Source organism: Geotrypetes seraphini, chromosome 3 (assembly GCF_902459505.1).
Source record: "Geotrypetes seraphini chromosome 3, aGeoSer1.1, whole genome shotgun sequence".
NCBI lineage: Eukaryota > Metazoa > Chordata > Amphibia > Gymnophiona > Dermophiidae > Geotrypetes > Geotrypetes seraphini.
Genome location: NC_047086.1, coordinates 340,094,713 through 340,111,108, shown reverse-complemented (window position 1 = coordinate 340,111,108; position 16,396 = coordinate 340,094,713). Strand labels below are relative to the sequence as shown.

Here is a 16,396-nt window from a genome sequence, read left to right as displayed (position 1 = left end):
CAGCGGGAGGGAGACAGAAAGAAAGAAAGACAGACATATATTCTAGCACCCGTTAATATAACGAGCTATAAGACTAGTATAATATATAAACCACTTTGATTGTAACCACAATAGGGCAGTACAAGGGGCATTAAATAATTTACCTGAATATAAAAGAAAGTAGCAAGCGTGTTGAAATAAGTCTGTGCATGTAATGACATGTCTCGAGGTTACTCATGCATAGCTGCAGCTCAGTCTTAACATTCCAAGAGACAGGATGTCAGGAGAGTCCTCATTTGAATCAAGTAAGAAACTGCTAGATTTGAAACACTGTTTAGTGATTAAAATTTCTCACAAAAGGGGAAAAGCCAAAGGAAATTCATGAATACATGACTGCAGTTCATGGTGAGTCTGCCCCATCATCCTACAAAGTAAAATTTTGGAGCAGTTTGTGAGGTAGAGATTCCATTGACGATGACGTTCACACTGGACGGCCTGTGGAAGCAACTTCCACATAAATGTGCAATGAAGTCAAGGATTTAATTTTTTTACACAAATTAAGGTTTCCTAAAGAGCTGAACAAATGGGCATCTCGGCAGGTACAGTTTGGAAAGTTCATGAAAAGTTGAGCATGTTCAAGATTAGTGCAAGATGAGATTCAAGAATGCTGACACCATGTCAGAAGGCCACAAGGCTCCAGTGTTGTCAGGAGAACTTGAAGATGCTCCATGAAGACCAAGTGATTTTTTTTTTTTTTTCATTGTTTGGGACTGGAGATGAGACTTGGGTCTATCACCGAGATCCTGAGTCCAATGCAGTGGAAACAAAAGTCATCCCCCGTTCCAGGAATGTTCAAGACAGAAAAATCTGAAGGCAAAGTCATAGCAACTGTCTTCTGGGTTGATGAAGGACTTTTCCTGCTGGAGTTCATGCCACACAAGACAACCATAACGGGAGAGTTATACCAACACAATGATTGCTTTGCGGGAGACAATCAAGGAGAAAAGATGAGGGAAACTCACAGCAAGCGTGCTGCTTCTTCATATGCTGGTACACATGTCACAACAATCACAGGCTTCCATCTGAGAATGTGGGTTTCAGCAACTGAGCCATCCACCCTACTGTCTGGACCTGGCTCCGTCAGATTATTTCTTGTTCTGAGTTTTGAAGAAAATTCTCCATGGACAGCAATTTTCAAGTGATGAAGATGCCAAAAAAACTACATAATTTAAGATTGAGCTATTAAATATTAAATGTGTACAAGCACAGGCTGATTGTTCTTTGCATTTATATGTGATTTGGACTGCATCTGCTAACATAAGAATATAAGAGTTGCCACACTGGACCCTGCAGAAAATTGCTAAATTTTCTCATGTTGTCTCCAATCTATGCTGGTCCTATAGGAAATCAGTGGGTACACTGCTTCGTATGATATTCTATTGTCCACACCTTAAATTGTATTGGGATAGAGTTTGGAACACCATTTCTTCTATATTGAACATTCATGAACCCTTATACTTAAAAATTATTATTCTAGGTCTAAAGGGCCTTAAGCACTATCTGAACATAATGCACGCTTGCTCAACATCTTATTTTTGGCCATCAAAAACATTTTGCATTGTTGGAAGGACTTATCAAAAGTGGAATATATGGTATGGTGGAACACAGTTTGTATAACCATTCAATTTGAAAGTGCCAATGCGAAAAAACATAATTAATTCATTTCTCAAAATATGGAGGCCTGTACAAACTTACTGTACTTTAGACCATTGACATATCGTATATTAGATCGCTTAATCTATGCTATGCTGTGATGCTTGTTGAGAACCTCTTCCATGTTTGGCATGTGCATCATCAAATAAAACATGTGTACTGAACTGTTATATCATTTTATCATTATAAATCTTTATATGTTATTATAAATCTGATTTAAAAAAAATCTAATAAAAAAGAGTTGCCATACTGTGACAGCCTGAAGATCCATCAAGCTCAGTTTCCAACACTGTCCAATCCAGGTCGCAGGTACTTGTCATGATCCCAAAAGAGTAAAACCGATTTTATGCTGCTTATCCTAGAAATACACTTGGAAAAATTCCTGCTCATCTTAATTATGGCTTATGGACTCTTTTTTTTAGGAATTTATTCAAACATTTTCTTAATCCTGCTAAGCTAACTGCTTTTACCACATTCTCTGCCAGCAAATTCCAGAGTTTAATTACACGTTGAGTGATGAAATATTTCTCTGGTTCATAATGACTACTACTTAGCTTCATTGAATGCCCCTTAGTCCTAGTATTTTTGGAGAGATAAAGAAGTCATTCACATCTATCCATTCACTCCACTCCACATAGTATTTTGTAGTTGTCATATCTCCCCTGAGCTGTCTCTTCTCCAAGCTGAAGTGCTCTAGCTGCTTTAGCATTTCCTACTAGGGAAATCATCCCGTCACCCTTCTCTGTACTTTTATACATACCATGGCACAATTGCACACAGTATTCTATTTGTACTGTTTGTCTGTTTTAATTAGATTGTAAACTCTATTGACCAGGGATTATCTCTTATGTCTTTAATGTATAGCGCAGTGTACATCTAGCACAGTGGTCTCAAACTTTTGTCCCGCCAGGTACTATTTTGAGGCCCTCGGTATGTTTATCATAATCACAAAAGAAAAATAAAACAGTTTCTTGATCATATGTCTCTTTAGCTATAAATTACAATATTATTATTAAGACTTAGCCAAAAGGAAAGACTTATAAACTATAAAGAGTTTTACCTCATGCAAAATTGTCATTTCTTTAATAAGACATTAACTATTTTTTTCTGAGGCCCTCCAAGTACCTACAAATCCAGAATGTGGCCCTGCAAAGGGTGTGAGTTTGAGACCACTGATCTAGCAGCACTATAAAAGTGATAGCAGCAATAGTAGTATTTGAGGTGTAGTCGCATCATGGAGCAATGCAAAGGCATTATAATATTCTCATTTTCTATTCCTTTCCTAATAATCATATTTGCTTTGTTAGCTATTCCTGCACACTGAACAAAGAGTTTCAAAGTGTTCTTTGCTGCCCCCTGCCCTCCCAGCCAAGGTGCCATGTCAGGTAACCACATAGTTTGTCTAATTGTTAAGGTAGTTTTCCCCAAGCCTTTTCTTCTTCTCATCTCCATTTCTCTCCCTTCCTTTTATGGCTGATTTTAAAAGTAGCATAGCAGTGGAGAGAGAACCTTCCTGCTCCTTCCCACAGTAACTCCACTGCGGATGGCCTTTTATTGGCAGTTTTTTAACAGCAATTGCAAGAAGCCACAGAACCTTGAAGTGTTTCCAGAAATCTGCAGTCTCTACGTCAGACCAAGAATGTTCCCAGAAGACTGCATCATAAAGCTTTTTGAGGCAAGGACTTTATAAAATTGCCCCCATTAAGGTCATTAAACATTTTTCATACATAAAATGGTTATCATAAAATTATCCCACAGATTATATGCATAAAAAGTACATATAGTAAGTTGGATTATTCTTAAAAAAAATCACCACAAACAATACTTGTAAAAAAGCTTTATAAAGCGGAGAAAACTATAGATAAACTTTTTCATGTATTAACTTTTGAAGTGTCATTAAACTTACTGATTTTGGTACTTTTTCTTGTTTTTGCAACTCCCCCAAGCTATGCTCTGGGGTAAAGCATATAGCATGTATGTTCTGTTTGGGCAAATGCAGGTTACTTACATGCATATTTTATAAAATGTTTTTAGATGTCTGTGGCTTCAATGTAGCCATGACTTCTGTAGGTTTACCCCTACTGTTTTTTTTTTATAAAGAAATGTAGGCCACCATACTCTAGGCAACCTGTGATAAATTAACTCTACTTGAATTCTCAGTATTCTCTTGATATTGACCAGGCTTCTCCCGCTCTGTTTCCTATCTTTTCTCGCCTTCTTCCCCCATTTCCCCACCATGTCATATGTATCCTATTTTCTCATTACACTGTAAGTTGCCTTGAGCCTGTACAGATAGGTATGCGTGATGCACAAACTAGATTAGATAAAATTATCCACTAAATGTTTTACTGTAGGGGGAAGAGGGGATGATGATAAACAAGTACACCACAGGTGTGAGAAAATTTTTATTTTTGTAAAGGAGGTTCTATAACCAAGGATTCATGGTATGAAGCTGAAGGGGATTTAGGTTCTGAAGTAACATTAGGAATTATTTATTCACTGAAGGAGTATATGGAACAGCTTAAGAAAGCCTTGGATTCTTTGCCTGGAATAGTGGTTTGCTGTCTTGATCTATGTGCACATTCTGTGGCTCATGCATACCCCTTAAAGCCCACCTGTGCATGCCTTGCTGAGTCAGCAGTGCTGACTGCACTTCACCCCATCTACATTCATACCACTGAAAAGCATGTACACAGACCAATATGTACTGATTTGTACATCTGTGTACATGCCTTACCATACACCACTCCGCTTGCATGAAAAAGCTTCAGTTGAGGGCACACACAGCCCTCCTCCCCCTCCCCAAATATACTAGGACATAAAGCATATATTATGCTACCACAATCACAAATGCGCAAAGAAAAGGTTGACCCTTGATTCTCCACAGAACCAGAAGTCTAACGAGAACAAAAACACTGTGGAGAAGATTTCTCAACCGTGCAATTTTCTCGCCTAGGATTGTTTTTAGTCTTTGATTCATGGGTTTTTGCATTAGGACCTTCAGGGACCCCTGAGGAAGACAGTTTTGTCAAAATACAAACCGTGTTGGGTCCATAGGCCCCAGACACTTGGGTCCTAGGTATCTCTTCATGTGGATTATTGGATTGTACTTTAAATAAAGCCCGCATCTTGAACATCATCTTCTCCACAGTTTTTTTGTTCTCGTCATGCTACCACAATCACATATACCAGCTGAAAGTTGTTGAATTATACTGCCCTTCATTCCAATATCAGAGTAGTTTGCCTAGTAACATTCAGCTAAATAGGAGAGAGAAAAAATGGAAGAGAAGATCCCTAAATAAGAAAAAGCAAGATGAGGTTCAGCCTGCCACAGATGGACCATCATCGCTGACTTTAGTGGGCAAGCCCAAAAGCCAAAATAAAATACTAGACCTTAAAGCCAGCTTTAAATTTACTGCGAGAGCTTTCTAACCAGAGGTATTTTGGAATGGATTTCTGTATGAGAAGGGCTAATACATAGAATGTAGAATGATGTATATCTTTGAGACAATGTGTTTAAAAAAAAAAAGTGCGGAAACTTTAGTAAAATCCCTTGTTCAAAGGCATGTTAAGTATTTTTATCTTCACATTCTTAATAGTTCCATGATATTCAAAGTGTTTGCTTCTCAAGCCAGTGCCAGTGAAAATTTCAGTATAGTTACAATGAACATGAGTAAAATAGAGATTCATGCATTGCTTCTATTGTATTTAAGTCTGTCCTGCTCAAATTCTTGTGGATAGCCTGAAAACCAGACTGGTAAAGGTCACTCTAGAACTAGCTTGAGAAACACAGATGTTTTTATAAATGGACTGATGAACAGACATTTTATAATCCCAGGATTGAAGCATTATGATTAAACAGGGTATAGATAGAGGGCTACTATACAGGTCCTGGACCTGATGGGCTGCCGCATGAGCGGACTGCTGGGCATGATGGACCTCAGGTCTGACCCAGCAGAGGCATGGCTTATGTTCTTATGTTCTTAACATTCCTTCTTAGTTTAACCTATGTGGTTTGGTTGACATTGCTTGTTTTTATCAGTGTCTGACTTTTTGCTCAGTTGTACTATTTTATTTTATTTTTTGCCATTTACAGAGAAAACAATGAAAAAGGTGTGCCGAGACTCTTGACCAGAGAACAGTGAATTGTGGGAAAACAACAACCAGATCCATGTTTTCTCCTGATCAGGAAAACCATCCTGCCAAAGCACCTGTCAAATACGGTGAACTCATTGTACTAGGGTAAGTGGCATATGCTTGGGGCAGTGAAGGCGGGGAGAGCCACACACTGTTCAAAAGTCTGCTGAAGAATACAGAGATTTTGGGGTCATTTGGTGATCATGATCGCTCAGTTCTCACTTGTAGTAAAAGCAAGCCTTTGGCTTTGCTCTGTTGACAGTACATTGCTGTGAAGAGCCATTATTTTACACATGTGCTCAAGAGGTTTGCCAAAGAGAGAAAAATCTGAAAAATACAACACTGGTCTCAAAACTAAAATTTGAATAACCATAAGGTTTTTATAGGCATTTCTTTGCATTTTATGAACCTGCAGCTGGGTACGGTAGGACAGAAAGCCTAGCAGATTAGTTAAGTGGAAAAGGTTGGAGAGAGCTTCCAGAGAGGTTGAGCTTGACTGGATGGATCAAGGGAGAGAAAGGGAGTATAGAAAGACGACTGGTGAGCTTGCATTGGGGTTGAGAGAAAGAGATTGAGTGTGTGTATACTAGGGAGAGGGGAGTTTGGAAGAAGTAGTTGGGTGTGGATGTTCTAGTCTTATGGTTTAGGGTTTTTCATTTTGAAGGATTTTAGTTTGGTAACCCACATTCCAAGAGGACCTTGAGATATTGGCAACACTGACTTCTTGTCTCGTGGCAACAATCGTAGACACCACTGTTCTGCTGCAATTATTGGCATTCACATGTTTGTTTATTTATATTTGTTTTTGCTATACCACCTTTACTAACTTGCAGGTCAAAGTGGTGTACAATTCTAAAATGGTTTGGAAACAAAAAAAAGAACTACAATGTGTGTCAAGAAAGATCAGCATTCATATAGAGATGATGGGAAAAGTGGGGAATTGTGAAAAATGATACATAGAAGGGAGGTGGGTGAAGAGAGGCTAAGTAGAGTGGCAAGATCATGGACAGACCCAATTTAAGCCACATCAAACGCTTGTTGGAGAGCCAAGTCTTTAAGGCAGTCTTAAATTTCGTAAATGAGAATTCCTTTCTAAGAGAGAGTGGTAAGGAATTCCAAAGAAAAGGGGCGATGAAGAAAAATGCAGTGTATCTGCTCAACTCTAGCTGCAGTTTTTTTTTTATACCAGGAAGTACTAAACGATGATCGTTAAGAGGCCTAAGGGCAATATGGAATTGAGAGTAATCTGCTATAATAAAACCCTTAGCACGCATGCGCAGTTGAAAATTTGTGTGGCTGTGATCCGTGGCTCCGTGTTGTTGCATGCGCAGTAGGAGCCTTTGGCAGTTTGCGACGTGTGCGGCGGTTTCCCCAGCAACGTTCCTGCCCCGATCTCCGACGCCGGCTGACTTCTGATGATGTCTCTCCTCACCCCCGGACCAGCAGCGGCAGCAGCCGCGGGGCATTTGCTAGGCCGGCCCACTTTGATAATGCGAAGTGGGCCGGCCTAGCAAAAGCCCTGAGGCTGCCCAACCTAGCGGATGCTGGACAGTGAGTAGGTAAGGGAGAAAGGGTACTGCTGCACAGGGAGAGCAGGGAAGGGGTGCTGCTGGACATGGGGGAGGTAAAAGTAAGGGAGAAGGGAAGACAGACGGGGCAGATAGAAAAAAAGAAAGAAAGAAAGAAATGCCTAAGTCTAGCACTCGTTAATGTAACAGGCTAAAAAACTAGTGAATGATATAGTGGTAGGCCTGTTCGGAATGCTTTAAAGGCTAGTATGAATGTCTTGCATGTTAACTGCTGCTCTACTGGACGCCAATATAGTTTTTGAAAAAGTGGTATGATATGATCATAACAATGTGCATGGCAAAGGATTCTAATAGAAACATGATGGCAGATAAAGGCCAAATAGCCCATTCACAGAAACCATTATCTCTTCCTCTCTCCAAAAGATCCCACATGCCTATCCCAGGCTTTCTTGAATTCAGACACAGTCTCTGTCTCCATCACCTCTTCTGGGAGACTGTTCCACGTATCTACCACCCTTAGATTATCCCTGAGCCCTTCACCTCTTAACTTCATCCTATACTCTCTCATTCCAGAGCTTCCTTTCAAATGAAATAGACTCAACTCGTGCGCATTTACATCACATAGGTATTTAACCGTGTCTATCTTATCACTCCTCTTCCGCCTTTCCTCCACTCCACTCTAATCAACATCTGGTATGTTAAAATCACCTATTAGTAAAGCTTCTCCTTTATTAGATAGATTCTGAATGTCTATTATTAAATCTCTGTTCACTTCTTCCGTCTGTGAAGGAGGCCTGTATATCACACCAATGTAAATATATTCATCATTCCCTCTTTCCAAATTGATCCAGTGTTTCTTTCTTGCCCTGCAGATCCTGCAATTGTGTGACTTTAATATGATCTTTAACATGTTATGTTACTTCCACTCCTTTTCTTCCTACCCTGTCTTTCCTGAACAGACTATAGCCCAGTATAACTAAATCCCTGTCATGGTTTCCCTTGAACCACGTTTCTGTGATTGTCACTATATCCAACTCATCTTCTTCCATCACAGCTTCTAGATCCATACTTCGAGCATTAGTATATACTGCTTTCCAGACATTGCCCCGTTTTCCCATCTGTGTAGAGGTATTCAGTGATTTACTTACTCACCTGGGGGCTTTGATCACCCTGCACCATCACTTCTAGTTTAAAGCCCTCTTCAGTAGATTAGCCAGCCTGCTGCTGAAAACACGTCGAGTTTTTCAGGATTGCAGAACTTTATTCAGCAGTTGCTCCAGTTATTTATTTAATCCTGCAATGTACATTATTTGATTGTTTATAAATTAATGGTAATATTTGTGTTGTAATTTTATTTTGTGGTTAGGAATGACTTTTAGTGATTTGACATAAAAAAGTAAGCAATCTGTCATGTTTCTTTTGATATGTATTGTCTAAATACACTAAAATTACAGCTGTATGCAAAATTTTGCAGAAAAAACTTGATCGGTTACCTAAAAAGAGATCAATAATCATAACCTTAAGAACTGTTACTGAGAGATTGCAGCCAAAATTGGTCAAGGTGTGTCACTAGCTGGGATACTGAAACTCTGCAAGTGCTTTGAAGAGACTAAAAGCATCAAAAACAAGGCTGGAAGGAGCTGGAAAAAGATTACATCACCTCAGACTGATGGGATAGTGAGAGTGGCTCTACAGAATTGGAAATTAGCTGCCACCGATATCAATAAGTCACTGGCCAAAACAGAGTTGTTGATGTCAGTCTGGACAGTTCGCCAGTGACTGGTGAAAGCAGGTCTGTGAGCAAGAATTCCCAGGAAAAAGCCTTACCTCAATGCAGTTCAGTATCATAAACATTTGAACTGGATTAAAGAGCATGTCAGCTGGACCACAGAGCAGTTGAAGGTGTTTTGGAGCGATGAGATCCAAATCTTCATATTTGGCAGTGACGGTGTCTGCTGTGTTCATTGGCAACCAGACGAGGACTGCTTGCCAGAGTACTACTGCCACCATGAAGCATCATTTGAGTGTGATGGTGTGGGGCTGCTATCCAGAGATGATGTGAGTCGATGGCAGGTGCTTGATGGAGTGATAAATGCCGACAGATATATAAAGGAGGTTCTTCAGCCCAAAGTCCTGCCCTCAGCCAGAAACATTTTTGCTGCCAGTTGACCATTCATTTTTCAACAGGCTGGCACCTCATGCCACACAGTTAAGAAATGCCTTACCTGCTTCAAAGAGAGCAAGGTTGAGTTGTTGAACTGGCAGGAAACAGCCCAGATCTCAAGCCCATTGAGAACCTCTGGACCAGATTAAAGAAGCAGTAGTGGCAAAGTTATCATCCAACAAACATAAGCAACAATAATTAACTTTTGGTTCTACATAACACCACCTGTTGATCTCCAAAGACTTGTAGACAGCATGCTAAGAAGATGTGAGGCAGTAATCAAGGCTAAGGGATATCAAACGCACTACTGGTGAGACTGATGAAGTCATCGGATAACTGGACAAATTATTATTATTAGCTTGGATAGCTTATAAACAGCATTATCTTTGTGAAATGTGCCAAATATTATGCTGGCCAGCCTTGTTAAGTGATTACAAAGTTTCTGTTATTAGTTGAAAATTTCTGCATTAAATACAATTATGTTATAGACATGTTTTTTTTTTTTTTAAACGTAATGCCTAAACCCATAAAAACCCAGAGTTGTCCCTGAAAGGCAAGATTACCAGACAGAAGCTGACCTATTTTGGCCATGTGATGAGTGTGAATTACTAAAAAAGGAGGTGCTACTCGGAATGGTCAGTGGTATAAAGAAGTAGGGGAGGAGGAGCGTCACCAGTGGGGTGCCGCAGGGCTCGGTGCTTGGACCCATGCTCTTCAACATCTTTATAAACGATCTAGACATTGGTACGAAGAGTGAGGTGATTAAATTTGCAGTTGATATGAAGTTATTCAGAGTAGTGAAGACGCAGGGGGATTGCGAAGATCTGCAACGTGACATAATCAGGCTCGAGGAATGGGCATCGACATGGCAGATGAGGTTCAATGTGGATAAGTGTAAAATGATGCATGTAGGTAACAAAAATCTCATGCACGAATACAGGATGTCCGGGGCGGTACTTGGAAAGACCTCCCAGGAACAAGACTTGCGAGTTCTGATTGACAAGTCGATGAAGCCGTCCGCGCAATGTGCGGCGGCGATGACGAAAAGGGTGAACAGAATACTAGGAATGATAAAGAAGGGGATCACGAACAGATCGGAGAAGGTTATCATGCCGTTGTACCGGGCTATGGTGCACCCTCACCTGGAGTACTGCGTCCAGCACTGGTCTCCGTACATGAAGAAGGATACGGTACTACTCGAAAAGGTCCAGAGAAGAGCGACTAAGATGGTTAAGGGACTGGAGGAGTTGCTGTACAGCGAAAGATTAGAGAAACTGGGCCTCTTCTCCCTCGAACAGAGGAGATTGAGAGGGGACATGATCGAAACATTCAAGGTACTGAAGGGAATAGACTTGGTAGATAAGGATAGGTTGTTCACCCTCTCCAAGGTAAGGAGAACGAGAGGGCACTTTCTAAAATTGAAAGGGGATAGATTCCGTATTAACATAAGGAAGTTCTTTTTCACCCAGAGAGTGGTAGAAAACTGGAACGCTCTTCCGGAGTCTGTCATAGGGGAGAACACCCTCCAGGGATTCAAGACAAAGTTAGACAAGTTTGTGCTGAATCAGAACGTACCAGGTAGGGCTAGTCTCAGTTAGGGTGCTGGTCTTTGACCAGAGGACCGCCGCGTGAGTGGACTGCTGGGCATGATGGACCATCGGTCTGACCCAGCAGCAGCAATTCTTATGTTCATATGAGACCAAAGGCCCGTTGGCTGGATACCATCAAGAATGACACTAGACTGAACTTCAAGCAATTGAAAGAAGCTGAGGAAAACAGGGAAGCATGGTGAGGACTGGCCTATAGAGTATCCAAGGGCCAGGCACGAATAAATGGATAGTTGTAGTAGTAATGCCTAAAATGCCACAATTTGGCCACTAGTGTGTGTTTGAATGTTCCGATTTGTGTTTATTAGATGCTGCATAAGTATTGTATGTATTATCTCTCTAATTTGAATTTCAGTGCTGTTAAGTATATATTTTAAAAACTGTTTCATGGTAGTCCTATTAACTTTCAGTTTACTGATTTTAACTTTACCTCATTCATTGTATTTATGTATATATTTGGTCTTTTTACTACTGTTATGTTGTTAACAGAAGGGTAAGTTTTATGTTGAATTATACCTGCTGTATACCGCCTTGGATGAATCTCTTCAAAAAGGCAGTTAATAAATCCCAATAAATAGCATTACAGTAGTTGATACTTGTAATTAGAAGCAAAAGGATAAGTGAGTGAAAAGTCTCTTTATTGAAGTATCGTCTAACCAAGCATAACTGATAAGAACATAAGCATTGCCTTTGCCAAGTCAGACTATAGGTCCATCGTGCTCAGCAGTCCACACTTGCGGCGGCCCCCCAGGTCCGTGACCTGTAGTGATCCTTTACTTAAGACATTTTATCCTTTATAGTACCCTCTAACTATACCCCTCAATCCCCTTTTCCTTCAGGAACTTGTCCAACCCCTTTTTGAAACCCAAAATCGTACTCTGCTCTACCACCTCCTCCGGAAGTGAAGAAGAACTTCCTAGCATTTGTTCTGAATCTGTCTCCCTTCAATTTTCTTGCGTGCCCTCTTGTTTTTGTTTCCCCCGCCAGTCTGAAGAATCTGCCCCTCTCTACCTTCTCTATACCCTTTATGATCTTGTAAGTTTCTATCATGTCCCCTCTAAGTCTCTGTTTTTCTAGGGAAAAGAGCCCCAGTTTCTCCAGCATCTCAGCATATGGGAGGCCTTCCATGCCCCTTATCATCTTTGTTGCTCTTCTCTGGACCTTGAATAAAAAAAAAAAAAAAAGCCTGTTTTACATAAGGAAGATATTTGAGAGGAAAAGGAAAGTTGAGAGTCAAATATAATTCCGAGGTAGCAAAAGGAATCAATGGGTATAATAATGCTTTTAAATAAGTTGAAGTCTAGGTGAGGGATAGAAAGGCCACCAGTAAACGGTATGCTGTGGCTTTTCTTTGTTGAGAACCAATTTATGAGTAGAGAATCAGTCTGAAATGAACATTAAATAATCTTGCAGTGTCCAAGTGATAAGGAGTATGTCACACTGCCTGCAGCAAGGAGCTGCTCATGAACTCCATAGATAGCTAAAATAAAATCCCTGAGAAGCAAAAGCACTAGATGTATGTGTGGTATTACTGTAGCTCTTGGGTTTTTATTGGGGAATTAAGTTTTTCTGTACTGTAGTTTTGTTTCACTCTTACAAAGTAACAGATTACGCAGGACTTTAGATTTTTTGATGCCTAATTTCCCTGAAATTATGAGATTTCTATATGTCTATAGTTATATAACCATAGTAGCTCAGCCTCCAGATAAGTAAAAGCTGCCCCTCCTTCCCCAATCTGCTTTCTGGGCTAGAAGGCAGCTGTAATTGCACACAAAACAAAGGATGACACCAGGAAGAGAGTCCCAAGGGGGTGACTTCCATTATTAGTCAAACACTGTATAGCTCTTACAGGTCAGGGTCATGACCTCAAACAGCTCTGCTCACTAGCTTCACATACCCCAAATATTCTGTTCGACCTCTAGAGTCTGTTTTGATCACCAAGAACCTAGCTTAGACTGTTTATGTAGCCAGAAATTGAGGCCTAGATTCTCAAAAAAACCATGTTAAAAAACGACGGGCTGCTATCGCAGCCGTTATAGTAGCAATTTTAAAAAAGTGAGTAATTTTCTAAAAAACGCTCATGCAAATGAGGTTGGCGGAGAGTAGTGAAGACTTGCAAAATTTGCATGTGCCCATCACTGGTGATAGTGAAGGGCACATGTGCAGAATAAATGAAGATGGACGTGACATTTGCTATTTTCCAGTCTTCCGGAATCTCTCCAGTTTTTAAGGATAGGTTGCATATTTGTCTAAGTGGCTCAGCTATTTCGTTCCAAGGAACTAAGGAACGAAATAGCTGAGCCACTTAGACAAATATGCAACCTATCCTTAAAAACTGGAGAGATTCCGGAAGACTGGAAAATAGCAAATGTCACGCCCATCTTCAAGAAAGGCTCAAGGGGAGACCCAGGAAACTACAGGCCGGTGAGCTTGACCTCGGTCCCGGGAAATATGATGGAAGCGCTGATTAAAGACTGCATCTGGGAACACATCGAAAACAATGGGCAGTTAAAGCCGAGCCAGCATGGCTTCTGCAAGGGCAGGTCATGCCTCACTAACTTATTATACTTCTTTGAGGGGGTAAACAGCCAGGTGGATAAAGGGGAATCTATAGACATCATTTACCTTGCCTTCCAAAAAGCCTTCGACAAGGTACCACATGAAAGACTGCTGAGGAAGCTATGGAACCACGGGGTGCAAGGGGAGGTCCACCGATGGATCAAAAACTGGCTGGCGGACAGGAAACAGAGGGTTGGTATAAAGGGCCATTACTCAGACTGGCAATGGGTCACGAGCGGAGTTCCGCAGGGGTCGGTGCTGGGACCGCTCCTGTTCAATATATTTATTAACGACCTGGAAGCAGGAACAAAATGTGAGGTTATTAAATTTGCGGATGACACCAAATTATACAGCAGGGTTGAAAGCAAGGAGGACTGCAAAAATCTCCAAAAAGATCTGACAGCACTGGAAGAGTGGGCCAAAAAGTGCCAAATGAGCTTCAACATAGGGAAATGCAAGGTCATGCATGTAGGGAAAAAGAACCCAATGTTCACTTAAAAAATGGGGGGATCACCGCTAGGGGTGAGTAACCTTGAAAGAGACCTGGGAGTGATGGTAGACACATCATTGAAGGCGTCAGCGCAGTGCGCCACAGCCTCAAGGAAGGCAAACAGAATGTTGGGCATCATTAAGAAGGGTATCACGACCAGGACGAAGGAAGTCATCCTGCCACTGTATCGTGCAATGGTGCGCCCGCACCTGGAGTACTGTGTCCAGTACTGGTCGCCGTACCTCAAGAAGGACATGGCGGTACTTGAGAGAGTCCAGAGAAGAGCAACTAAGCTAATAAAGGGTATGGAAGACCTCTCATATACTGACAGACTAAAGAAGCTGGGACTTTTCTCCCTGGAAAAGCGGAGACTTAGAGGAGACATGATAGAAACCTTCAAGATCATGAAGGGCATAGAAAGAGTAGACAGGGACAGATTTTTCAAATTGCGGGGAACCACAAGTACAAGGGGGCACTCAGAGAAATTAAAAGGGGAAAGGTTTAGAACAAACGCCAGGAAGTTCTTTTTCACTCAGAGGGTAGTGGATACATGAAACGCGCTACCGGAAGATGTAGTAAGCAAGAGCACGCTACAGGGCTTCAAAGAGGGTCTGGACAGGTACCTGGAGGACAAAGGGATTGAGGGGTACAGATAGGAATAAATGTAGGAAATAGGGAGAGGATTAGAGGCAGTTACAAAATTAGTCAGGGATAAGATTAGAGGATTAGAGGCAGTTACAAAATTAGTCAGGGACACTGTTCAAGCAATTAGGCCTGATGGGCCGCTGCGGGAGCGGACCGCTGGGCAGGCTGGACCTCTGGTCTGCCTCAGCGGAGGCAACTTCTTATGTTCTAAATAAAAAAGCCAACAGCGGGAGAGATGCACAGTCTCTCTCACCGCCAACCAATACACGCACCCAGCAGCAGGAGAAATGTCCAATCACTCCAGCCACTACGCAACACCTCTCCAACCCTCTCGGCAGCAGGAAAGATTGCAATGCAACACCCCCCCCTCCCCCCCCGGGCCTCCAGTGACCCCTGCCCTCTCCCCCTTATCTTACTGAGAAGGCTGGTCAGAGGGATGCCTCTTCAAAATGGCGGGTCTTCCCCTCCAGGGAGGGGCTTGAGGCTCTGATTGGCCATCTCTCCTGCTGCTTAGGGGAGCTATAATACACACACTTAAGATGGCGTGCTTTTACCACTCCTACAACCCCCCCCCAAAAAAAATAACCCTACAATTTATGAAAATCATGTAACTTATTCTTTTTCATTAGCCACAATCAAAACACATGCCACAAGATAAACGTTTAACAGTGCTGGCACTGTACCGGCACCCCTGGACCAGTTGCTGATTTTTGTCACCAAAAGCCAACGCCGCTCTTGGAGAATGGCTCAGCGATTTTTAAGAATCCATCGGTGCTCATTTCAATTTTGAAGAGCCCATTTGCATGGCAGTGTTGGAGACTCCTAGAAAGCTCACTACAGATCATGATAAGCTGTTTTGATAATCTGCCAATAAAACGCATAGAGGCTAAACCTTGTGGAACCAGTTTAGCGACCGCGTTAAAGTCAACTTAAAGTTTTGAAAATCTGGGCCTGAGACTTTCTCTAACAGGCTAGAGCTAGTTATTTAGGGATAAATACAAAGGGATTTTAGTGACGAGGTAGGGTGGGGAAGAAAAGTGTGAAGAAATGAAGAAGAGCACAAATAGAGTGAGACTAACCCAACAGTAGACTAGCATGAAAGTGCACACTGGGTGGCCATGTGATTTTTATTTGCCTTGTCATCTGTATTTGTTTTCTGTGATAGTTTAACTTGGGTTTTTCCTGAACACAATCCTGGTTCACAGCCAGTAATGTGTGGCCATGGGAAAGTTTGAAGTGGTCTTGTGTGATGTTTGTTTTTGTAAGAATGGCTATGTATTGATAGTCGCAGCTCCCCCTTCACATGCTGTACCAAGCATACGGGTGCTCTGTGGAATAATTAAAGGTCCAGCAAAGTTCTGCTTTGAAAGGACTTTTGTGTATACTGTGCAAGCCTTTACCATAGACTAGGATCTGATTCTAGAATTCACAAATGGTTGTTACAGTACTGAACCTGTTGGCATCCAGATGTACAATAGTCGGTGAATACTGAAGTTGGGGTTTTTTAAATTATTGGGCCTGAAAAAAATCTTGAGCCAGTTCAGCTAGTCACTTTCATGCCTGTTGCCTAAAA

At 41.5% G+C, this 16,396-nt stretch overlaps 1 protein-coding gene across 1 annotated transcript in view; it reads left to right on the top strand.

Moving 5' to 3' along the window:
* Positions 1 to 16,396, top strand: part of PELI1 (pellino E3 ubiquitin protein ligase 1) — a 114,533-nt gene that overhangs the window by 57,617 nt on the left and 40,520 nt on the right. Inside the window, exon 2 of the mRNA XM_033938827.1 lies at positions 5,789 to 5,934. Coding sequence (XP_033794718.1) covers positions 5,864 to 5,934 — 71 coding nt within the window. The 5' untranslated portion in view covers positions 5,789 to 5,863. The remainder of the gene's footprint in view (positions 1 to 5,788; positions 5,935 to 16,396) is intronic.